Consider the following 25,255-nt stretch of genomic DNA (forward strand, 5'->3'; position numbering starts at 1 on the left):
GAAAGTATGGTATAATCATTTTTGTGAGGTAAACCAGAAACTAAATTTCAAGTCTTGACTCAGTTTCGATCAAATATCTACAGTGCTTGGTTTTGTAGGGCAGAGTCCATCAGTCTGGCACCCTGAGCTGCACCCTGTCACAGAAATGCCTGCCATAATACAGCAGATATGTGTGAATGTATGTGTCTGCAATGCACACACACACACACACACACACACACACACACACACACACACACTATTCTATTCTGTCATCCCAGATCTTGCAGACATAGACCTATAATGCTGTGTGACTGCTCTCCCCTGGGCTTCTTTCTGCTCTGCTGGATGAGCTCCTGCGTGTGGAGAAATCAGGGAATCCCTACATTCCCTGGCTTCTATCCCCTCTTATTCACCCATTTATTCCTCCCACAGCCGTGAGAATGAGAGCGGCACAAAACCTTGGTTAGCATTAGGGAGGCATTCTTCCTGTGACAATGATAAAACAGCCTCAGCATACTGCATCTTTTGCTTATAGGAGCCAAATGAACCAATTTAGGGAAGCGTCACTGTGATAAATTATAGTAAGGCATGGTATCTTACACAGCGAAGGCTTACTGTTCATGGAAAAATACGAGCAATGTAAAATCTTTCTCTTTTTTCGTTGACATTAGAAAGAAATCTCATACTGTACCTAAACCTTCAGGAGACTTCTTATTATAATATAACATCCCCTTACAGGGCTTCATAATAAAACTAATGATGATATATTTACTCATTAGCGCTGCTGCTTTGTTTTCATTCACAGCTGTTCCAAGTCTCTCACACACAGATCTACTGTTTGCCAGCCAGGCTCAGGACTGATGTCTGATGGAAAACACTGGGTGGATAATGTCACTTTGGCCAGCAGCCACCCTGTCTGACAGGCCTGATAGCCACTTTGGTAAGTTAAATTAGACATTTGTGTTTTCTACACAGGCTGTTAAACTGGATAATGAAAACGTAACACTTGATGCCAAAGAACTGCAGTAAAAAAGACTAAATCATATATTATTGCTTGTATTCTGACCTACGGAATGTAATCAATCTGAGATTCAAAACATCCGGACCTTTACCTGATATAAAATGTAATTTAGTCCTGAAACACGCAGTGGATTTCCCAAATTGTTTATAGGCAAATAATTGACTGAATAATCATCTAAAGCAATACATATTTTTAAAAATCAGCATATTTGCATTCAAGAGATAGGTGAGAAGATCTATGCTGGACACCGGTGAGAGTGGTGTTGATCTTTTCATCAATGTGCCAGCGACAAGCAATTGAGCCTGTTTCCCAAAATGTCGAAATATTTCCACTTTAAGGAGACCTATTACGCTTTTCCTTGTATTCCCTTTCTTCAGTGCGCTCTAAAGCTTATGGTGCATGTAAAAGATTATAAGAGTTTTAAATGTTGATGTCCACACCGACAGAAGCTCCCCCGTCCCACAGGAAATACTGCTCCTGAAACGCCTCGTCAGTAGCCCCGCCTTTAATTTCAGCGACTTCTTGACATCACACTATGTCACCACGACACACATTTGCATAATGTATGCCTATATTTATGGTAGACGTCAAACTCACCGGAAACTGAAAACACATCAGAGCTGACATGGTGAGTGATGCTGGCTCGGGCGTGTGTGAGCTGACCAGTCAGAGTAAAATGGGTAGTCAGGAGGAGGGGCCTAAAAGAGACAGGAGCTAAAACAGAGTGTTTCAGATGGAGGGGGAATGCAGTATGAAAAAATGGTGTGTTTTTAGAGTATGAAAGCATATTAATATATTCTATTAGTAACCCAAAATAAAATGTTGAAACTGATGCTCCCCATGCTGTGCGAGCGGCAGCATCATCGCCCGCCTAATGCAGACTACTCTGAGGCACAAATCCACCTCTGGATTGTTCTGAGCACAGCATGTTGTTTCATGAGAGCAGCAGAGCAGCACTTCACACCTCACATCTGGTACCGAACACTGAGCCGGATAATCAAGCAGCCCCGCAGACATTTAGCAGCACCCTAAGACTATCAGTGGGTGTCTGTCACCCCTTCAGTAGAACAGCATTGTGCCCTGAGCTGTGCTGGTCACTCCACAGGAAACCATCACACACAAGGTCACAGGCACACACAGGTTACAGGTCTATTAAAGTGATGTCATGTCCAGTCACAGCTTGTCACTGCTTTGAAAAGGTGAAGTCACATCAAACACAGGTGATCAACTGATCTGAACCAGTCCACCTTGACTAATCTATATCATTACATAGGCTGCTGGCTCTTACATCAGTGTCCTGTCAGCAGACTATCACATTCACCTGAGGTGACTGCAGGTGAAATCTGCCGTCGAAGCCAGCGTAAAGAACTAAAACAAGAAAAGGAGCTGTTTGCTGCATTGCACCTGCCCAAACGCGCCTAACTTTCTCCGGGAAGTAGGCTGTCAGGTCACCCTGCTGTGTGACTGATCCATCTCGGGTCGTGGTCGTGTTTGTGGACACACAGCCGACCCAAACACCCGACCCCTCCAATATAAAAAGCAAAAGAAAACACACAAATGAGGCATTAATGAGCGGGAGACGGCAGACTGTGCCATATGCCGGACAGACACTGTGGTGTGGTGTCCCGGGGTGGCTGCCGTCTGACCCGCACAGCGGCGGTGTCTTACCTGCGGGCTGCACCGCGGTGAGGAGCCGGCGGGGAGCACGACGGGCCGGGAGTCCGTCCGGAGACCAGGGACCGGCGGTGAGCGCGTCAGTGCGTCTAGGCACCGTCTGAAGGCACACATCCAGAGCCAGGGTGTTCCCGACAGGAGGGGGCGTGGTGTGTGTGTGTGTGTGTGTGTGTGTGTGTGTGAGAGAGAGAGAGAGAGAGAGAGAGAGAGAGAGAGAGAGAGACATGCAAATCCTCACAAATAGGTTTATTTCTCACAATGCGACACTTGTTTCCGCACAGTCCCAGCCTCCTGTTGTTTTCGCGTCAAATTGGGTCATTAAGTGTGTTTCAGTCGCTGCAGAGCCGGGCTCTACACAGGCTCAGGGAAACTCCTTCATTGTCGCTGCTGGTACATTATGCATTATGGATTTCCCTGCTCGGATCCTCTGGGAGTCAGTGTTTCTGAGGTTATGTCCGGAGGAGCAGCCAGCTCTCCTGCGCGTGGACACATGATTTAATAGAGGAGCATGTGGTAAAATAAATGGGCTCATCCTCAGTGAGAGGAGCTGGTGAGGTGAGAGGAACAACAACAATATGACAATGGAAGGATTTTGTTCCAGATCAATACGGCTTGTTCAGACAATAAACTGTTCATCTGTGGAGCTGTCAGTCTCTTTCTCTTTTTTAAAAACAATTAATTTATTTCATGTCTGTTGCTGCCAGATTTGTATGCATCCGCGTTGTGTGTTAAAGGAACAGTTCACACAAAACATGAAGTCATCATCTCCACATCCTCCATGCTGAAGGAAAGTGAAGGGGAAGTTTCGTTGTCCACAAAACATTTCTGGAGTGTTTTGCTGTGGAGCTCCAGAAGTGTTTTGTGGACTGCTAAAATTCACGTGAATTTGTATCATGAGTGTGAGAAATGACTGCAAATTAGCTGAAGCTAGACGTCTTATGTGCATCACATTTTCCCATTCTCTGTGGCAATGCTGTATGTATCGTCCCTGTTAAATAAACATTAAAATAAAAATAAATTGTTGGATGAACTGTTTCTTTAACTACATGGCAATGTAATAAAATGATGTCCTGCATAACACATCTCTTTGCAAACAGTATTCCCTTTTTCTTTTTCTGCTTTCCTGTTTTATTCTATATTCTCTGTAAGGGGGGTTTCCAGGCAGAAACTAAGACTCTGGAACATTTACAGCTGTCATTAACGTGCACTTTTCATGTTAAATAATTCAGGCACACCAATGAAGCAAAATCATTCAAATCAATAAATGATTCCCATCACATTGCATTAAGAGGAAGTCAGCCTTCCCACGCACGACGCATATTTCACATTTGAGAATGAAATATGAAAATATGTTAAAACAACTATTTTACATATAATGTAAAGGTTAAAACACATATAATGTGATAAGACATAAATTCACCTAAGCACACAAGGTTTAATTCACAGGCAAAAGAAATTAAACAGTATTTCACTCAAATAAATATATGCATGTGTGTCTTTTTTCACACATGACACACTATTTTTCAACATGAATTTATCATGTGTTTATTTTTTGATATGGATATCCGTCCCAAGTGAATGTAAGGAGCAAAATCGCACTAAATCGCTTTGTGTTGGCATTATTAATAATTTAACAATATTAGAAACATAATTTTGAATCATATGATTATAGAAGTAGTCTGAGCGCAGCCCTTAACTGAAGAGTTGATTTGCCTCTTAACCTGCACTAAACCTTCATCTTGAGAAATAAAGACAGACAGTGACAGTATATTTGAGAAGTGTTCAGTCACATGAGTGAGACGCCCTCTAACGTTGATCCTGCTCGGCTCCTGTAGTGTCCGAGCCGCACCACAGTGAGGCAGTGTGACGTCACAGTGAGCTGGCTGTAGCTGAGCTGTGTGCTCTTTGACTGTGAGCAGCCGGAAGTGAACAGCAGACCGACACCGGTGACAACAAAGAAAACATCCAGCTGTATCAGTGTCAGAGACGATGGAAGAATATAACTCTGGAGATGAGGTAAAGTCAATTCGAAGTAAATTTAACTCAGCTACTAGAGAGCCCCGCTGTTAGCTCATCAGAAAGCTAGCTAGTGGTAGCTCCATCAGCTCGCTTAGCTCAGTCAGTTAGCTTAGGCTAACGGTATTTCCATCGGGGTGTGGTCACAATCAATACATTTACATCAATTAATTCAGTATTAGACACAGCAAATTACACTGACAATTAGATATATTAATCTCACATGTTAATCACTTATTAGACTGAGTAAAATGTCTTTTACGTAAAGGTTTTATGTGTTTTGCATTAGTGGGGGAATTATCTGAATTCCTTACTTAAAAGTAAGAGTGTGGAATGAATCTGTCCTCACTGACCGTGACTGTGTTTATTATTAACTAATGCATTCATTGACAAGCAGCATTTAGCTGTTGTAATCTATCTGGTTGAGATGGAGCTAATTCGCAGTTTGTCTGTGTCTATTTGATTTGGTCATTATGGATTAATCGGCTGATTGTTTTCTCCATTAATTGATTGATTGATTGATTGTTTGGTTTGTAGAAATTATTTATATAGTGAGAAATTACTCCAAATTAAAAGTGACACCTACACAATGCTTATTTCATCCAAGAGATAGTTCAAATGTGTAAATCATTTAAAACGCATTTAAAATATTAACGTAATTAAAGGGTTAAGCACCTGATTTTTAACAGTTGTGAAGCTGCAACCGATTAACATGAATAAAAACATGTTCTGTATACTCAATTAAAGATTTTTAAAGTCACATCTTTTTAAAAATGTGTACTTGTTTATTTTCATTATACGTTAATAACATCCTCTTCCCTACTTGATGTCAATTCTTATTGACATTTACTCATCAGAAAAAAAGACATTGTTCTCATAAACTCACCAATTTCATAGATTGTTGTTGATATTTCCTCATTCTGAAATTGATGGCACCAACATGTTTCAAACAAGGCTCAGTTGTTCACAAGCAACGTGAGGTTCATTACTTTGTGATACACATGATGATGTGAACTGTATAATCTAAACTATTGTCAGTAACATAGTAACATAGCAAATGATTGTGTCCAAGCTTTTTTAGAAGCAAGGTTGTATATTGCTGCTCTCGTGTAATTTTCCCGCCATTTGATAATTTGTGCCAAATGTTTTTATTGTGACACAGTTTGTAACTTCAGTTTTGAGAAAAAGATACATCTTTATGTACTAAATATATTTAATCCACCTAAATTTAATTTGCTAGGTCATGATGCTCTTTGAACACCTCTTGGCATTTGGTTCAGTCTTTTAAAACACATCACACTACATTCTTCAGGTGTTTCTGTCCAAAGTGACTTAAAATTAAAGTGCATAAATCTCCGTATTGCCTCAATAAAATGACCAGTGTGAAAGATTTAAAGCAACCATTGTTGAACATGTGCACTTGTGTGTGGGAGTCCATTGGTCAAGGTCAGAAGGAGAATAAATGCCTGACAGTAAACAGCTGCTTCAAAACGGTTTTATTTAAATAAAACCACACATGCCACAAACTAACCATGTTTTCCTGTTTCTGTGTTCCTTCAGATGGTCTTCAGTGCTGATGAAGCCAGTAGCTCAGTTAAAGAGGTACCTTATATCCCTGAAAACATCAGTGAACTATATTTTCTTACAAATCCACTCTTGATGTGATGACAGTGTAAATGACTTTCTCTCTCTCTGTGGTTTTGTCTCAGTGTATTGAAGGTGTCATTGGTGGAACAGATTATAACCAGAGTAAAGTGAACCAGTGGACGGCCAGTATCGTGGAACATGCTCTGACTCACCTGGTGAAACAGGGACGGCCGTTCAAATACATAGGTGAACCACCTGTACACCATATACTAAAACATGACACCTCAGGACATACTGTTGACATGTGGAGCATTTGTGTGACACTGCTGTTGGATGTTTCACAGTGAACTGTACCATCATGCAGAAGAGCGGCGCAGGGCTCCACACAGCTAACTCCTGCTACTGGGACACTGCCACTGATGGTGAGAGATATATTATTAAAGCTTCTGTACCAATCCCAAAACAGTACATTTTACAGTTATATAATCATAAATATGATTTGAAAAAGGTTTTATAATTTGATAAGAGAAGCCCAAATTCTCAAATGTTACATTTTTCTAAACACAAGCAGTCACACAACCTCTTAGCAAAATTATACAAAAAAAAAGTGTATTTGCAAAATGATTATGCAAACTGGAATTACTGATTGAATAATGTCTAAACAAGATTATCTGATGAGAAATTCACAGCCAACGTTTAGTACTAGATACATTTCTGTTTTTACCAAAAAGGTGTTGATATCTGATTATTAGTTATTCTTTTAATGTTATCTGGTACAGACTGATAAATGGTCCAGGCCAATTTTAGCCTTTTAATTACAGATATTGTTCGGCTCTGAAACAAGAAGGTAGTTTGACCTACTTGGCTTGGCTGATGTGTCTGTAAAGAGAGAACAAAGCTTGCCAAAGTAAGCTTACGTCCAACTACTGACTGAATCTCACAAAAGATAAAAACATAGATTTTGAAGGTGAGAAACAGACAGTCTACACACTATTCTGGTCAAGTTGAAAATAACTGGACTGAATTCAGTTTTAAGATATCTCTCCAGAATCTTAATAACAGTTGTGGTTGACCCCAAGAATAAGAGTCTACGCTTATTCTGGTGAAAATGTAGAAACTTAAAAGGACAGATGGTAATTTATTAAATTAATGCTAGTATTTTATTTTTTATTCTTTGAAAATGTATACATACATCCGAACACAAATTTGTGACATTATCTAAAACCAGTCATTATTTTAAGTTTTGATTCATCTGTGATATTTTTTTTTTTTCATGAATTCTCAGAAAATAAATTACTTTTACCCTTCAGTAACCCAGGGTCTAAAGCCATGATAAAAGACAATTTAAATACTAATGAATGTGTTTTTTCTTGTGTGTTTCAGGAAGCTGCACAGTGAGGTGGGAGAATCGCACCATGTACTGTGTGGTCAGTGTGTTTGCCGTCGCTGTGGCTCTGTGACATCAGCACACAGCTGCTTCCTGCTCTTTCTCTCTCCAGATAACCTGATGATCCTCTGATGATCCCCTCTGGTAGAAGTTGATGTAAAAGTAGCTCATTTCTCCCCACAGGCTTGAACTACATAACTTCAGAATAATAGTTTGTGACCTGACTGGCCTGCGTTGGTGTGTATACATGAAGGAGAAAATGTTGCTGTGTGGGGACTAAGGTCAGGGTCAGAATGAAACAAACACACATGAGAAAAGGGACGCTCCAATTTTAAAAATTGGGGCCAGTACTGATGTTTTGTTGTTATTCATTCCTCCTTTTGTGCCAGGGAAACAAAGGAATCTTCATTTAAAAATAATAAGTTCTTTAAAGTCATTCAGCCCTTCATAACACAAATTTTATCATACAGACTTATGACACAACCTTTAACATAACCCTCTTTCACAATAAAGACAAGTAACTGCCTGAAAATTGCCTTTCTGGCTGCTAAACTCAATAATAAGAATTTTCAAAGGGATGTCACGAGCCAGTACCTCATGAGCGTGCCACTGCAAAATTCATGCGGCACAACAGATACATATCGCCCACTGCCATCGATGCATGTCACCTTGTTTGAAGGCAGTCAACAAGGTGAATATCCATCGATACTGACTGATAAATCAGTACATCCTGAGTATTTTCTCTCCATATGTCACAAATGTTGAAATCTGTGCATTATGTAGAACTTGAGCAGTTTTCAGCCACGCTGCTGGTTCTGGGTACGTCAGTGTCAGACGGTCAGTCCACCACTGAAATATCTCTTAACTATTGAGTGGATTGCCCTGAAGTTTGCAACACACATTCAGGCCCCCTCTTCAAGATAAATTGTGATGATTGTTTGACATTTCAGCTCACACAACAATCAGGTCAAGGTTCACAATTTGTCTAATACTTTGTGTTATCAACAATTACCTGCATAATTAACAGCATTCCCATCAGCCTCAGCTGTTTTGTTTAACATTAGAAATACAATGTTAGCATGCTAACACTTAGCTTGTGAACATTATACTTGCTTAAACTTCAGCATGTTAGTATTTGGCTCAAAGCTCCGCTGAGCAGTACAGTCACACAGAGCTGCTAGCACGGCTTTAAACTCTCTTGTCTCCTTCGGAACCTTCCCAACTAAACTGACTGAAACGTTGCTGCTTTAAAAAGTTTAATGAAACCTAAATGTTGTGTGTAGTAAGTACCTGACTACTTGCATAAAACGTCTGTCCTTGTCTGCATTAATACTTGGACGGTTTACATTGGTCTATATCTGTGCACATGACTGTTTTTCCAGGGTGGAGATGTTTAATGGTGAGTCCGGATGACAAATGCACTTTTTCTAGACCCGTTATGAAGAAATCCTGGAATTCTTCTGTAAAAATGTGTGTGGAGTTCTTTTGTTAGAACCTGTTCAGTGTTGTCATTAAATGTATTTAACATAAGCTTTTACATCTGAGTGATTTGTACAAACCAGAAAGTGAAAGATTTTGTAAAGGAGAGTTTGCATGATTGTCCACTAGAGGGCAGCACAGAACACTGTAGTGAGAGCTCGGCTAAAAATAAAAACATTGACAGCTTTCACATATAAATATAAATTTATTAAGATTTTTTAGTATGTTTTTATCTTTAAATGTCTTATCTTGCTCTGTATGAGAATGTTTGATGTGTACAATAGAGTTTTCATATTTTTTTTGGCTTCAAAGGATATTTGTACAAACATTAGGAGCATACCAGGGTGGTTGTCCCTCTGCAGACACATTGCAAAAAGGAGTTAGTGCAAAGACAAACACTAACATACCCTCTCACACACAATAATACACGAAAAGGTTAAAAATAAGCAAAATGACTTGATACTACTCCAAACATTTTTAGATATCATCAATTTCTGTGCGCACTTGTGTGTAAATATTCTAACTCATGAGACATACAGACGTAGAGCTGACAGACGTAACAAGCGTGAATTAGAAAAATACATCCAAACAAAGCGTTTCACATCACTACAGCTGCTGCTGAACCAAAGCCAATTAAATCCATTTGTGTAAACGTGCAAAAACATGACGCCTGGAGATGCTCGTGCTTTACAATAATGTGTTTGGTGATCGAACAGGCTCTTGGGACCGTGTGTGGAGATTCGTATCTCATCATCAAGCACAATTACACCACAGAAGCAGCACGTATTATCAATGATAAAGCTCTTATCAAGGAGTAAAAAAAGCTGATTGCTTGCAGCCATAAAACTAGGGGGATTCAGAAGTAACCCTATACAAAACACTCGCTGCTCCCCCCCCCCGCATGGAGAGTAACACCTGGTCTGAGGCTCCACGCATGCACACCTCCATGCCATAAAAGACACCAAATACAATCAATTCAAATGCATGGCTCCGTGTGACAGTAATGCAGCATATAAGTGGACACAGTCTCCCAAACTAAAGATGGGTGTGATGGGGCTGTCCATGGGTTTGTGTTAAAGGCTGCAGATTGTCCAGGATGTCGGCTGTTAGAACAAGTTAGAACAAGTTAACACGATGCATGTTAGCAGCCAGAATACATCTCCAGTTAAGGACACATTTGCTTCATATAGGAGGAGACAGTGGTAGAAAACAGAGTTGAGACAGATATATGAATACTGAGATTCAAAACAGGATTTTTAAAAGGGACAGGTCACCCCATGACACCCACAACACGGAAAATACATATTTTTTCTCTTACCTGTAGAACTATTTAACCACCCAGATTCACTGATGTAGGTTGCTGAGTTTTAGAGATATCGGTCAAAGTGCAAAAAGTAAAAAGCTAATGTGAGGCTATAAACAGGCAACATTGTGGATGCATGACTTAAATAACGCCAATACTGAGGGTCTTACTACACAGGTTTTCTATAAATTGACCAATCTACAAGTTGTAGTGTTAGAGTTAGACACGTTAGGTGACACAGTGGGACTTTTAATTATGTATTTTATGTTGTAGAAAAACAATTGTAAATACCTTCAAAAAACCACTGACCTTGAGATGAGGGAACCGAAAGTGCAAAAATGCTTACTAATTTCCAGGTTTTAGGACTCATAGCTACACCACTGAATAGTTAACCGCTCACAGTAAGGTCAGTGTTATCTTTCCACCAAACTACACCTCATCACAACACAGAAGGAAGGTAGCCTCTTCTTACAGATGAAAGACTAAGTCAGCTAACTTTGCAAGCTAATGTTACAGCTCAGTGCCGAGGACGGCATTATCGTTTCCATCCCACATTGTCACATTTCCATATCACCACTCATGGATTAAAAGCTTGTGACAGCGCAGGATGTAAACATGAATACCCTGCTGGAAAAAACAGCATAGACCAGCACCAAAACACAACATATGCTGGTAGCATGTGTTGTGTTTTGGTGCTGGTCTAGCACCAAAACAGAAACACAACAGCTCAACCGCTTTTTTCCACCACAAGCCGAGTGCCGTCTAATTTCATTATTTTCAAGAGAAGACAGATATCTCTATGGCAAAATCTCCGAAACTCGACGACTCACACCAAAACAATCTAGATGGATAAATACAGGTACAGGTAAGAGGTAAAATATGTGATTTTGGCGTGACCTGCCCCTTTAAAGTGTAAAGTCAACTCACGGGGGGATTCATGTGGCACTTAAAAGGTTACAGAGGGTATGATGGAGTCAGAGTCAGTCCTCTGAATGGCACGTCAAACAATGTTTAGACATTGCAGGATACGCTGTGGTTAATGTCTCCGTTGATTCCACTGCGTATATTATTGCCCACTTCATTCGAAGTGTCGTAGATTGTATCATTGAGCATGTCATATGTGGTGTCGTTAGGCATGTCCTCTGTGCTGTCACTGGTTGAGTCGTGGGCTCTGTCAGTGGGTGGCTCTTTGTCCGTGGTGGGGCTCACTGGCGCCAGGACCGACTTTCCCATCGGCCTGTTCTGTGGAGAAGCAGGGCTGCACATGAGACAGAGCAGGGAGGAGCAGTCCCACAGGCCCTGGCTCATGCTGGAGGAGAAGAGCCTCCGACATGGATGACAGAACTGGTAGAAGACCAGCATGAAGAAGATGGCGATGGCGTAGGCTACCAGCAGCTGCAGCACCAGCAGCGGGGCGCAGATGAACTTGTAGAAGTCTGTTTTATAGATGTACCAAAGCAGGAGCAGTGAGGCGTTCTCCATGAAGCGCACCATGTAGTACACGGCCATGCGATACCAGTTCTGGGACTTATTGATGAGGTCCGGGTCGTTCAGTTTCACCTGCACGGCCGACCAGCAGAACATGTTGATGCCGGCGTAGAGGAAGGTGAGCAGGCAGAGCACGATGGTGGTTCCCACCCTGGTCAGAGTCTTCTCAATGTTTTCAGGGAATGGCGAGTGGCTCTGCCAGAACAGGATCCAGGGGTAGAGGAAGAAAACCAGGAAGTTGAGCAGAACCACAGGCAGGACCCAGAGCTGCAGCACAGAGCTGAACAGAACCAGAACCACCACACGAGTGGCGATCTCGAAGCTTCTCCACAGGAAAATGCACAGGTAGGCCATGGGCCGGACGTCCACTTCATAGTCGTCATATTTGATCTTAATGGCCAGGATGTTGCAGCGCAGCGCTCCGTACACGATAGACAGGAGGGAGATCACCATCAGTGTGCCTGAGAGAGAAACACATCATTACTTTAAGTTTGTGTTTCTATCCTGGAGTTTAGTTAATGTTGTCTGACTTTCTATCCAGGTGCACCATCAGTGCAAACTCAGCTACAAGTTTGACTTCACACTTTACACCAATTTAATGCATCTTTTATGTTAATCACTCAAAAGATTATTATAGAACAGTTCGATGTTGTTAAACATATTGTTTCACTATTTCTATGAACAAACAGCAGGAAAGAAATGTATGATAAAGCTATAATAGTGTCAATGTAAGCCTGTAAATGACCAAAAATATAATTCAATCAGCTTGTACCATGAAATATACACAAACATATAAACACAAATAAAGTTATGTTACTGTAAATACATATCAAATGTGTGATAACCAGCATTATGATTAAATACCTCAGAGAACATGTTGGTTTGGTGCAGACAACAACGCATGAAACGTCACAATACTTGCAATTGCTTCTTCAGCAAAAATGAAAATTGTTAATTAAAAATCTAATCATTTTGTGCAGCCCTATTAACTTGTTTAAACATAACAATTGTCATCATTCTCATTGTTCGCTCCGACTATTAAAGAGGTCCCAAATGCCAAATTGAGCCCCACTAGCGGTCGCAGTTCAGCACCAGCATGTTAGACCAAAACAAACCGGCGTGTCAGCCACACTTCCCCTCCGTCTTTGCCCTGACGCGCCCTGCCCTCTTTACCTCCACTGCTCTCGACAGCACAGAGGAACAAAGTTACCCTTTAGTGGACCATGTCAAGCGAGAAGATGTACATATCGGGTGCTATTTGCTTCAGTAAGCGATCCAATGGTTCAGAGGGGAGTGGACTCACATGAACTTACACGCACACTCTGCCAGACGGAAAAAGATCAATCGCACTAGTAATAATAACAATCATACACAGAGAGGGAGTGTGAGGTCACTCTGCTCAGGTCGTCTTTACTCCACTATGTCTTTATATAGCGAATAGCTGTTTTCTGGTATCTACTGCAGCTGAATGTGCAGACGGGACCTTTGAAAGGATTTCTTCCTAGTATGCCTCCACTCAAAATCATGGAGGACAAAATCCACCTTTTTGCCAAACAAATATTCAAAAGATTTTCCGATATTAATCAAATGAATTACATCTTTTAAATACACGATTAACTTTTTCTGTTCCCAGGGACAGAGAGGGAGTTTTAGGGTAAAAAGACTTTCGAGGATAACTTCTTGATTTGATTAACTCAGACTGCTGAAGCTTTATTATTTTGTTGTTCAGGAGGAGACTGTGGACTTTGTGCCCCAAGTGGAAACACACAATGAAGGGATCTTTTCATTGCCAGAGCAAACAGGAGGGATGTTTACAGCAAGGAACTACAATTCCCCCCTCAAGGTTTTACCCCTCCAAACACCAGTGAAGTTATAGTTTACATCTTTCTTCCGTCCAGACTCAGACTGTATAGTATATGTAGTGAAGACTTTGAAGGGGATAATATCCAATGAGAGACATGCTGTCTTCACTCAGACACTATTTACACAGCGGAGTAGAGAGGACAGATGGAGAGCTTCATCACATGGTGCAACGACAATCACATGAAGTCCATTATCAGCAAAACTACTGAGCTTGTGGATGACTCCCGCTGTATGTCTGTGAGTGTTTAAGTTCACTGATAGAAACAATTAACAGTCAAATATCTTGTATGTTTCCACAAGCTCACTCGGCCATTAAAGCTGATTCATATAAAAACACAAAGTTTTATGTTTGTTGCTGCAGAAAGGCTTCAAATTCTAAACCTGTAAGCTTCACGTTTGACCCCACAGAAGAACTCTACAATCACCTGGTTAATAGAGATTAGTGGCACTGATTCAGTGTCTGATCAAATGTGAAACACGGTCACGATCTCCCCCTCTGCTCCTGAGCAACGGTGACGATGTCAATGGCCAAAACTGTGTTTGTTCAGAAGATTATGATGTCACGCTGGAGTTGACCTTTGACCTTTAGAAAATCTCTTCCCTTCATTATCTCCTTTTGTGTGAAATTCTGTCATCATTATCATACAATTTCTGAAATCATAGACTTCATCATGTTTTGTGAGGTCACGGTGACCTCTGACCTTTGAGTCCGAGTGGAGTGTGTCTGATGGAGACTACTCATGTGACTGTTCTGAAAACTTCACCACTTTGGTGCACTAAATACTTTGGATATTGGAGCCCTGCAGCGTGTGAGCCGTCTTTTTTCAAGCTTTCCTTACATACAACTCAGCACCTGTTCTTTTTGGCTTGGACGAGCTAGCACACTCCTATTTTTGCACAAGTTGACGTGTGTGCCAAACATGAATAAACTCCCTCAGACGTTCCTGAGATATCACCATCACAAGAATGGGAAGGACAGAGGGACGAGATGCATGTACTGATGGATGGACAGACGATCAGAAAACATAACGTCAGCAGCGCAGAGTCATAAAATTTGAACAGGTCCTTCAAAGCCACGAAGCTCCTGTTCATCGCACTCAGGCTATTAAATCGGCGGGCGTGAAATAGAAGTGTCAGACAGCCGGAAGCTGAAGAAACAAGATTTATGTATTTATAACATCTTTTATTGAGTCCTTATTCGACGACCAGATGTCCTCGTTTGACTTTGTGCGAACATTTGCTAAATCTCTCTCAGGAACAGAAAAAACTGTCTCCCACACACACACAACACACAACGAACACACACACACACACACACACACACACAACACACACAAAGAGCTGGACAGCCTGACCCCAGAACTGCACCAACTGGCAGAGAGAATACATCCTCGATATGAGCGAGGCGGTTACATAACACCACTTTGACTCATGAAAACACCATCCTCTTATTTCCAATATGGCACTTAGCTGATCAGCCCACATCACAGTGGGGCTGTTGACTGGTGATGGAGGCGAGGACAGATTGCTCTTTTAGTAGAGTGGGATGGACTGAATCAAAACAGTCCGCGCACACTTAAAAGTCATCCTCACCTCTCCCGATGGACACCCCCTGCTGCAGGACGCAGATGTAGAGCTGCAGGGTGAGCTGGGGGGCCGAGCCCAGGAAGGCCTGAATGACAGAGGTGCGGGCGAAGGCTGCGCGGTGTGTAAACAGTTTGCCCTCCGCCTGCCCCACCTGCCGCTCCACCTCCTCAGACTGACCCCCGCGCGGCATCTGCTTCTTCCTGGTGATGCTGACATAAGGCTCCTCCACGCTGCCCACGCTGCCATAGATACAGAACGCCTCCAGACACCTGCAGCACACCAACACACACTGTTAAGACTCAATGAAAGCCTGCAATTACTCTTTTTTATCAATTCATTTCCACATCTTTTTTTTTTTTATTCTAATCCAATTTATTCAGCTCACCATTAGCATAATCACAGGACATGCTGCTCTTCCTGGAGCCCACACACACACACACACACACACACACACACACTACATTAACAGATCATCCAAAGTCCCTTTTAAAGCAATTGATAGCTGATTACAATCGATTATTGGTTAACCATTAATCATTTATGAATTGTGTTAGACTTTTTACATTAGAAAACTGTTTTAACCACCGACTCGATCCATGTTAAATGTAAGGATGCCGCCAGGGACCAGAATCGGTTGGTTTTCAGCATGAACGGCACCAGAAAGGCAGTGTTATATATATCACATTGCGTGTCGGACACAGTATAAATATGTGTTTTTTCTGTTATTTATACTTATTAGATATAATGCAAATCAGACTTAGCTGTGTCAAACTCGCCGTCGGCAAATATCGGTGCATCTCTAGTTGCAAATGCAAAATCAGACTGGGCTACATTAGGAGTAAACACAAAGTTACTTCAGTGATAAATTAAAGGTGCACTACATAGTTTTGAAAGAAAACATTTTAATCAGAAAAGAAAGATCTTCATTTTTATCCCTAAACGAACTAAAAAAACTGTCTTTGTTTTCATGACTGAATAAACTGAATAAACCAACCGACCTTAAAGGACAACACAACTTCATACGGATTTACTTTGTTTATATGAGGCGGACCCTGCCACCGCTCTAGCTTCAAACATTGTTCTGAGACCTTATTTTCCTTTGAGTACAGCTTGTTTATTCACAGTTTGTATCATCACCTCATTAATATTGTAAATATAGAAAATTCTGTAGCTTGAATTTCTTTTTCCAAAACTACACACTGCCCCTTTAAATAACACAAAATAATGACTTAATTTTAAATGTGGACCTCCTGTTTTTAGCTATTCAATGACTGTTTCAATAAAAGTGTTCAGACACTAAATGGCTAAAATGTAATAATATCAGTTTGTATAGAATTTCTGTTTGTATTTCCAACCCCAGTATTTTGTATTTTGATATATTTATAATTTGTAACAAGATACTTATTGATATATTTCAGTGTTTCCTCTGGGATTGTCTTGTAGCGACGGTGGCAGCGGTACATTTTTGTTATTTTCTCCACGTCTCTCCTTGTTGGTCTTAGTTTTGGTTTGAGCAAATAAAAAAAATAAAAACGTACTAAAGAAAGAAACAAGACTTCACAGCATTTTTCCCATCATGTCAGCACAGTGTGATACGTGGATTTAGCTGCCAGAACTCTTGATTCACAGATTAGATGTTTTTGCTGATCATTTCCTGCATGTCAGAGACACTGACCACACTGAGCCTTCCTCAAAGACAGTGTACTTCTTGCAACAGTGAAGAAATTCTATTACTTAAGGTTCTGACAACATCTGAAGAAACTGTCAGTGCAGCTCTGTCTTGAACCTTCCACTTTGAAGGGGTTCATGATGCTTTTAAAATTTGAACTTTGGACATCTGTGGCATTGTGCTGAGAAATAAAACTGCACAAAGTGTGACCAGTCCAAAGCACACCTGTACGCTAATCATGTTGTTTAATAAGCTCTTTGATATGTCTTACCTGTCAGGTAGATGGATTATCTTGTCAGTGGAGAAGTGCTCACACTGAAATGTGTGTTCAGAAAAAAAGTTTGAGATTTTTGACCCCAAAATTTGGGGCTTTTGTTGGGTATAATTCTCACTCTATCAGACAGCACTTCAAGAAAATGGCTGGTTGCTGGACATGGTTGTGCTTTAATTATTGTTTGTGTGTTTCTTTTCTGTGCTTGGATTCTCTAATCAAACATCAGTTATGATTTCTTGTAAGGTTTACTGTGAATACTGCTTTTACTTTTCAGAAAATTTAAAGGAGATCTAATATGCCTTTTTATGTTTTTCCCTTTCTTTCATCGTGTTTCAGTATAAAGGGTTTTTGTGCATGTAAAAGATCTTGAAAGTTAAAATGGTCAAAGTCCGTGGCAACAGAAGCTCTTCTTTCCCACAGAAAACACTGCTCCTGAAGCACCTCATCAGTAGCCCCAGCTTTAATTCAGTGACTTTGTGACATCACATTACATCACTATGTTAAACATCCACATATTTTATGCCTCACAGCTAGTTTAGCACGTAAGAATTGATTAAGCACAGCTGCTCTGTTGTTGTAAGTGGTGCTGGCTCAGGTGTGTTTGAGCTGACCACTCAGAGCAGACTGGGTATTTAGACGGGAGGGCCTTAAAGAGACAGGAGGAGAAACAGAGCGTTTCAGACCGAGGGGGAATACAGTGCTGTAGCACTGGACAGGACGAGAAAACTGATGTGTTTTTTGAGCATTACAGCATGTAAACCTATTCTAGTAGTAACCTCCACTTCAATTATGAACCTGAAAATGAGTCAAGTTGAGAAGCCTGAGAACATGCTTGATAAAGGATTTAACTTTGATTAAATGATTTACATGATAAGAAAAACTGCTGCCGATTAATCTCCTCTCTATCAAATGACTGTTTTAGCTCTAAGCACTATCCAGCTGCACTAAATGAACTTTGAGCACTGACAGAGCTTCAATAAAAAAAGGTCCACATTAGGACCTGGACTGTTTCAGCACCAACTCACTGTGAACAACAATGAAATGCAGTAATAGTGAGCTGCTGTAGAAGAGGTGATTTTTAAACATTTAATACTCATCATCAATATCGATTAGCACATGTCCACCAGCATTTAGCTCTCAAGCTCTCATGTCCACCAGCATTTAGCTCTCCGTCTGTAACAGTCACTGTCAGTCATCTGCCAGTGAGATACTAAACCAGCTGGAGAGCTGGGTGTGGGATAAAGGCCAGAGGTTGAGTCGACGCAGCGCTGATAAAGCAGCACTGATACACATTGCCAATAAAACAGCAAGGCAAGGGGATTTAAGCAACAGGGGTACCGAGGGACAGACTGTTTATCAGCCTGAACTACACTGTCACGCACAGTGAACGCCTCACTGACCTGATTAAAAATATGTAAATAAATACAAGCGTAAAGCTCGAGTCTGTGAGCAGCTTTTCAGATGCTCGTTGAAGGATGACGTGATAGAGATCAGTCCCACACAGAACGTGGAGTTAGCAGAAGAATTATCTTAAATTAAGGCAGCTATAATCAATATTTTTAAATTAACAAATGGATCAGATGACGTGCTTATGTGAAATGTGTCGCCTGCAATGATGGACCCACAGGAAATTATTAGCCAACTCTGAAGTTCCCTCAGCCTCTACACAGCTTTACATCCTTGTTCAGCTGTTTGGTTTCTGGTCTGAGACTTCACTGGTTTCTTGGTTCAGTCTAATCGCTCTCACAGCTTTGTGTCCACCAGCAGCAGCAGCAGCAGCAGCAGCAGCAGGCAGCTGATCGCTGTGAAAAAGCTGTAAAAACTCCACTGTGCACTACCTGCTCACAGCCAAACAGCAGATGGACACAGCTAGTGACTAGATGGTGAACATATTGGAACATTTAGCATCTAGAGAGCCAGGTGTTTCTCTCAGGAGTTGACCTTGGCCAAAAACAGAAAGTGAACATTGGACACGGTTGTGTTCACAGCTTGTTAGTGATGCCCCCAGGTAGACAATTTAAAAAAAAATCTCTAAATTACATCCACTACCTCTCAGTTATTGACAACTCTGTAATCAATGAACACTCAGCCCGGCTGATTATCTGGATCAACATGTAGCATTTTTCTGATAATCTGTATTGGTGCTTCTTCTGTCCAGTAACATAATTAATTCTCTGTGCTCACACTCAATGCCCTGCCCACAACTCTGACACAAGTAAAGTAGCACTCAGGGCTCCAGGGTGTGACTACTTTGGTTGCACACACGTCCAAAAATGTGTGAAGCGTTTTCATTGGTTGCACCTGAAATTGAGTTATTCATTTAGTTGTTTGTTTTTTTAAAACAAATGAGGTTACCACAATTTCTTGTTGCGATTTAAATGAAGAAAAACATGCATTTGCATATTAAAATGTATCAGTGCACCCAAATTATGCCCTGGTGCAAGTTAGTCTGGTGCCCTGAGCACTGGGGCTCGTGGTTAACTGGGTTCACTAGCTAACAGCAGCTCAAGTTAGCAGCAGTTAGTGGCTGCGTTTTGAGTTGTTTTGAGTGTGAATTTGACAGGTGGTCAATTCTTACATATTGCATCTTTACTCCTCATCTCCTACTGTTAACTGGCATCTGCCCTTAAAAAGCACATCTGTCAGTCCCTAAAGATTACATGCACCTTGAGTTTCAGATTATTTTGTCAAACATGTGCTCCCCTGGCCCACATTGTACTTTCATGCTTCACAGCCAGATTAATCAAACCTCAGTAGCGCGAAAAATGAGATGATCACACATGCCTGACGTACACTCGGGAGGAATCAGAATGATGTTTTAATTAGATGAGAAGCTGCAGTGAAGAAACAAAGTGCTGGATGAGATTAGTGTCGACCCTGCCATGACACAGGTTGATGAATGCTCTGTTTTAGATATGAGAAGTGTTGTTATTTTGTGCTGGTGAGACAGCTCTGAGAAGAGGAAGTGCCGCCTCGCTTTCAGCGGTGGAGACGGATACTCTCCTGCTGCTGTGTTTTCAGAGATAAGGAGGCAACAGTGACACGTGCTATTCTTAGATCGGCTCTTTGCTGAGGACAGATGTAGAAGCCTGAACAGTAATCATCTGAACGCACACTGCAGGGGAGACAGGCAGGGTCAGACCCACAGAGGCCAACACGCAGGGGGAAACGACAAGCTGCGAGAGGCGTCTGTTCGGCTGTGAAAGTCAAACGTGGAAGTAAAGTATAACCATCGCTACCAGCTGCTAAAACTACTGATTATATATTCAGATGGCTTACTTCGACAAGCCGGAAGTTTGGTTAATGCAAACTACAGCTATTTTAGTGAAAAGGGCTGAGAAGTTTGTTGCACGCACGTTTAAAATCGGTAAACACTAGTGCTCGACACAAAGGAGAGTCAGTAATACAAAAAGTCTGCACACTAGATAAATGCTCCTGTGAACATTTATTACCTCCGCATGTGACGTTTCAGGCCTAGGCCATTACTTCAGACACAAAACAAAGTGCAGAGAAAAACACCATACAAGTACCCGTATGGAGGGGTCACATAACAGGTCATGTGAAAAATGCAAATCCAGAGCTCAGAGTGACGTCTGCGTATTGCTTTTTTCGTCCAAACAACAGTCCAAGGTCCACGGATATTGGATTTGTGTTGATGTAAAACGAGAAAAGCAGCATACTTTACACTTTTGAGAAACTGGATGAAGTGAATATTTGTCATTTTACTTATTTAAGGGAAGGGAGGCGATTCTGGAGAAAGATGCAAGGCGATTCTAGTGCTTGGGGTCGCTATTTGGGCTGAAATCGAACCTAAATATAGCCCACCTGACAACCTGGGAACAACACGAAACAATCAACTACCTTTCACCAGAATGTCCTTCCCCACCTTTGACTGACCTAACTGATCGATCAGCTATCAGAACTGCTGGTTCATGTTCTGCTGATCAGCTAATCAATTGTTCTGCTACTCAAATTGCGTGATCTAGAGTAAAATCAACTTATCTAACTGTTAATAAAACATCGAAAATGGAAACAAACGATTTCCTACAGCCTGACCTTTGTCTAAACTGCACGTGTTGTCCAGATAGTCAGCAAATATTCACCTTAAAAAAGGTTGAGCCTACAAATAACTGAACTTCATGCTAGAAAAGTCACTTTAAAACGGATAAAAATGCAGATTTGACAGGCGCAGAGGTCATGATAAAATCCTACAAGTCCACGCTCTGTAGATTTAAAGATGAACTAGAAAACAGGATTTCAACTTGAGACCTTTCAGACTTTGTTGAAAGAAAAATGCTTGTTTAGATTTTAATAATAGCTTAGAAACTTCAGTAAATATTACCTGTTTTCTTTTTTGATAAAGGAAAGTGAGTGAACACTGAGTTAAGACACATTTTGTATATATTTGTGGGATTTCCGCGATGTTTCGGGTGTTTTTCCCAGGAACTGATGATCCATTTTGTCCTGACGACATTTTCTTTTTCGTTTCATTTTGATGTTGATTGGGCCTCTCGCTTTTGTCTTGCATCTACTCTGTGTGTGTTCTCATCTTTTCTCCTGTGACAGTGAAATTACAAACTGCCACGTAACCAACTTCACTTTGAAATCAATAAAACCTTAAAAGGCCAAAGATTGTTTTAGATCGATCTTCTGTCAAGCTGCTCTTCTATCAGACTGCAGCTAACAATTAGTTTGTTTCATCATTAATTGATCAGCCTTTCACTTTCTGCATCGATCATTTGTGTCCACCACATGTACGTGTTGACTGAGATGATGATTTCATATTCTCACATTTCAGCAGCTGAAGTTTATTCACATGTTTGTTCTAATTCTTTTCTTGAAAACTGACAAATCGATTACCAAAATAGTTGCAGATCAGTCTAGAGCTGCAACTATTAAATGAATCGTCAACTATTTTGATAATCAATTAATCAGTTTGGGTCAAAATTCTCAGATTCGGGCTTCTTAAATGTGAACATTTCCTGGTTTCCTTCCTCCTCTGTGGCTGTACACTGAACATCTTTGAGCTGTGGACAAAACAAGACATTTGAGGACGTCTAATGGGCTTTACATTAAATAGAACAAACAACAACCCACAAGCAAAACATAATCGTTTCTTGCAGCCCTGGATTAATTTCCTGTTGATCAACCGATCTATGAAACCAACCAATCACCTCGGCTGCAGCTCAGTTTTACCGTGACGGGAGCTGAGTGTGTTTTTCATGTTTACCACAATCAGATCTCCTGCTGTTTGTACAGATAACATCATCAGGCTGCCTGCCCGTCTGTGTGTACAGTAGGGAGGTTTCTCTACATGCAGGATTACGCTCAGATTCCTTCAGCGGAGGCAGATGGTCCAGACAGGTCAGGTCGAGGCTTACACAGGCACAGATCAGGCCTATTATGATCTGAAGCACATGTGCACAGATGTTTTCAAGGTTCATCCAAGCCTGTCAGCACCTTCACCTAGGCTGAGCTAATCTCCTCTCAGATGGAGGAGCCATGAATAAATCAGGCAGAAGATGAAGGAGGTGATGAAACTGTGATAGGGGGGCAATGTGGAAAGTGTACTAGTCAGCAGGCCATATATATCGATAAGCATATTGATCGGCCCTTTGATGTCCACACTGAGGGGTACTGCTGTGATGCACAGACTGCAGCAGCATGTTAAACAGGCTGCCTGCCTCCGGACAAAAAGGGCCGGGGGAGATGACAACAACAGCACGCGCGCAACGCATTCACCAAACCATCCGGTAAGCAGCTTATGTGTCGACGGGCCGGGACGTGTTCTACCGAGAGGGACCAGCGGTGGACACGACACCGAGCTGTGACACAGGGAGCACAATGGTTACCCAGAGACACAAACAAGCAGCCGAGCACTGACCTGACGATGGGTCCGAGCTGCAGGATGTGCAGCAGCAGAACCAGCGGTCTGTCCCTGCTCAGGTCCCGGTGGATGAAGGTGAGGGTGAGCTGCACCAGCACGGACGGTACGAGCGTGAAGAGGAGCGTGAGCCCCTGCCAGATCTGGTCCCCGGCGGAGCGGTACGTGGAGCTGAGGTACAGCGCTGCCGTGGTCTCGGCCGTGAACAGAGACACCGACACAAAGATGGAACTGGGGAGTCGCATCCTCACTCAGCAGACTCCGCCATCAGGGGGGGACTGCGGCGCGCTGGTTCGCTCGGGGTCCGCACGTCCATAACGTTCCCACCGAGCGGCCAGACAGTCAGTCGGAGAGACAGACGGACAGACGGACAGGTGACCCGCGGGAGAGGAGGAGAGGAGGCTTGAGAGGGGACGGACGGCGTTCTGTCAGGCTCCCGCCGCCGCCGCAGCTCGTGTGAGATCAGGAGGCAGGCGGGATGTTTGTACTGCCACGTGTAGTTCCCGAGGCGGACTGCAGGGGGCGCGCGAGGGGCCGACAGAGGAGAAGAAACGCCCTGCAGACACAGCACATCACCCTCAATCAGGATTCAGTCAGGAACAGCATAGCGCTGCACAGAAGAGCGGACATTACTCAAACTGGACTCAAACGCATAAAGTTAAAGAAAAAGATAGCCAGTAAATTCAATTGTTATAAAACTATTGATTGATTTTTTAGATTATTCTTTTTTTTTCGGGGGGGGGGGGGGGGGGTAACTTTATATTAAAGGACAAGTTCAGCCAAAAATGACAAAATGAAAAGTCATTATCTGCTCACCTTGGTGCCAGTGGAGTTTCACAGTAAAATAGCGTTGCATCCGTCTCCTAAACAACTGAAGTAGGTGAGGGACTAAAACACAATAGCTCCATAGAAACCAAAGACACTCCCCGTCCGTGTTCCCCTAGTAGGAAATACTTTGTATGACAGTGAACGGAAAAAGACAAATATTTCTTTGACCCCGTTATAGTTGTGTCATGGATCACACATGTGATGTTTGTCAATTAAAAAAAGGGAATTTTTCAACCGGAAAAAAAATCTAAGTTTGTCTTAATACTAATGAAATGTAAGACTGTGAAAGCATGTAATTATAAAGAATACCCTGCTGCAAAAACCCGCATAAACCAGCACCAAAACCAGCACCAAAACACAACATATGCTGGTGACATGTGTTGAGCGAGACCGTGTAGTTCACTGAGCGGTTTCACACAAAACTAGATGGTATTGTCCTTTATTTACAACTACATGCAACTTTCTTGGGGGTTACTAAAAAAAATATGATCATGTTTGGGTGAACTTTGAAATAAAGTTTGGACCATACGGGCCTAATAACAAGAGAAATTCTTCAAGTAAGATAATAATGCATATTGATTTATTTATTTTTTTTAACCTTTATTACATTTGTGTGTTTTAATCTAGTATTTAATGTGTATTGTTTAACAAGGTTTTTTTTTTATTTTATTACTGTTGTACTATTTGAAAGGCTACCTACATTGTGTTACATCACAACATTTATGCCACATGTTTCAAGTTGTGCTGCCTCCATGTTTTTGTCTGTTTTCCAATCTGGAGGAAAAAATATTGTTTTCTATTCATTCTGTTTAGTATTTACTTTCATTCTTCATCATACCTTAGACCCATGGTTTGTCTTTTAACTCTTTCACATGTTCTGTTTATTTATTATTTTGGATTATTGATTGCATTTATAAGACAGTGTTTTCTTTTTCTTCTGTTATGTCAAATTGCTGTAGTGAACCGTGTTCAATAAAGTCCTGTTCAATAGTTTGCTGTGGTGTTTAATCAGAGAATACCGGTAAACTGGTAAAGCGACAGAGTGGATCTGAGCCGGTAAGTGGACCCAGAGCAAGTGAAACTGCAGCATTTTTTACAGTTAGAACAAAGAAGACAAATGGCAGGTTCAAACAATAAGAACACAAAAGACAGGAAAGGGGGAGGGGTCAGCTCTTTGGAGAGCTTAACAGCGCAGGGGGAGGGGGGGGGGGGC

General features: G+C 41.6%; 3 protein-coding genes across 5 annotated transcripts in view; 1 reads left to right on the top strand and 2 right to left on the bottom strand.

The window, feature by feature from the left end:
* sytl5 (synaptotagmin-like 5) overlaps positions 1-3,130 on the bottom strand; it is a 48,020-nt gene extending 44,890 nt beyond the window's left edge. For 2 of the 3 annotated variants that reach the window (XM_030429169.1, XM_030429168.1), the window contains exon 1: positions 2,672-3,130. The gene's annotated coding sequence lies outside the window, so the exon portion shown is untranslated. The remainder of the gene's footprint in view (positions 1-2,671) is intronic. The other variant, XM_030429170.1, reaches the window with a different exon arrangement.
* A 1,410-nt stretch (positions 3,131-4,540) lies between these two features.
* Positions 4,541-9,197, top strand: LOC115588116 (dynein light chain Tctex-type 3). Its single transcript, XM_030428497.1, has 5 exons — positions 4,541-4,693; positions 6,254-6,295; positions 6,403-6,526; positions 6,625-6,702; positions 7,664-9,197. Exons 1-5 carry the CDS (start codon positions 4,667-4,669, stop codon positions 7,738-7,740), a joined length of 348 nt encoding a protein of 115 aa, XP_030284357.1. The 5' UTR covers positions 4,541-4,666; the 3' UTR covers positions 7,741-9,197.
* A 134-nt stretch (positions 9,198-9,331) lies between these two features.
* Positions 9,332-23,740, bottom strand: xk (X-linked Kx blood group (McLeod syndrome)). The gene is made up of 4 exons (XM_030428496.1): positions 23,215-23,740; positions 15,394-15,656; positions 11,157-12,398; positions 9,332-11,102 (listed from the first exon to the last, which is right to left on the bottom strand). Exons 1-3 carry the CDS (start codon positions 23,457-23,459, stop codon positions 11,461-11,463), a joined length of 1,446 nt encoding a protein of 481 aa, XP_030284356.1. The 5' UTR covers positions 23,460-23,740; the 3' UTR covers positions 9,332-11,102; positions 11,157-11,460.
* Between the last annotated feature and the right edge of the window lie 1,515 nt (positions 23,741-25,255).

Source organism: Sparus aurata, chromosome 9 (genome assembly GCF_900880675.1).
Source record: "Sparus aurata chromosome 9, fSpaAur1.1, whole genome shotgun sequence".
In the NCBI taxonomy this organism is placed as follows: Eukaryota; Metazoa; Chordata; class Actinopteri; order Spariformes; family Sparidae; genus Sparus; species Sparus aurata.

Coding starts and splice junctions, on each gene's coding strand:
- LOC115588116 (XM_030428497.1), top strand. CDS start 4,667: ATGGAAGAATATAACTCTGGAGATGAG. Junction 6,296..6,402: donor CCAGTAGCTCAGTTAAAGAG/GTACCTTATATC, acceptor GTTTTGTCTCAG/TGTATTGAAGGTGTCATTGG. Junction 6,527..6,624: donor ACGGCCGTTCAAATACATAG/GTGAACCACCTG, acceptor GATGTTTCACAG/TGAACTGTACCATCATGCAG.
- xk (XM_030428496.1), bottom strand. CDS start 23,459: ATGCGACTCCCCAGTTCCATCTTTGTGTCGGTGTCTCTGTTCACGGCC. Junction 15,657..23,214: donor CAGCTCGGACCCATCGTCAG/GTCAGTGCTCGG, acceptor GGTGTGCTGCAG/GTGTCTGGAGGCGTTCTGTA. Junction 12,399..15,393: donor GGGGGTGTCCATCGGGAGAG/GTGAGGATGACT, acceptor TTTCTCTCTCAG/GCACACTGATGGTGATCTCC.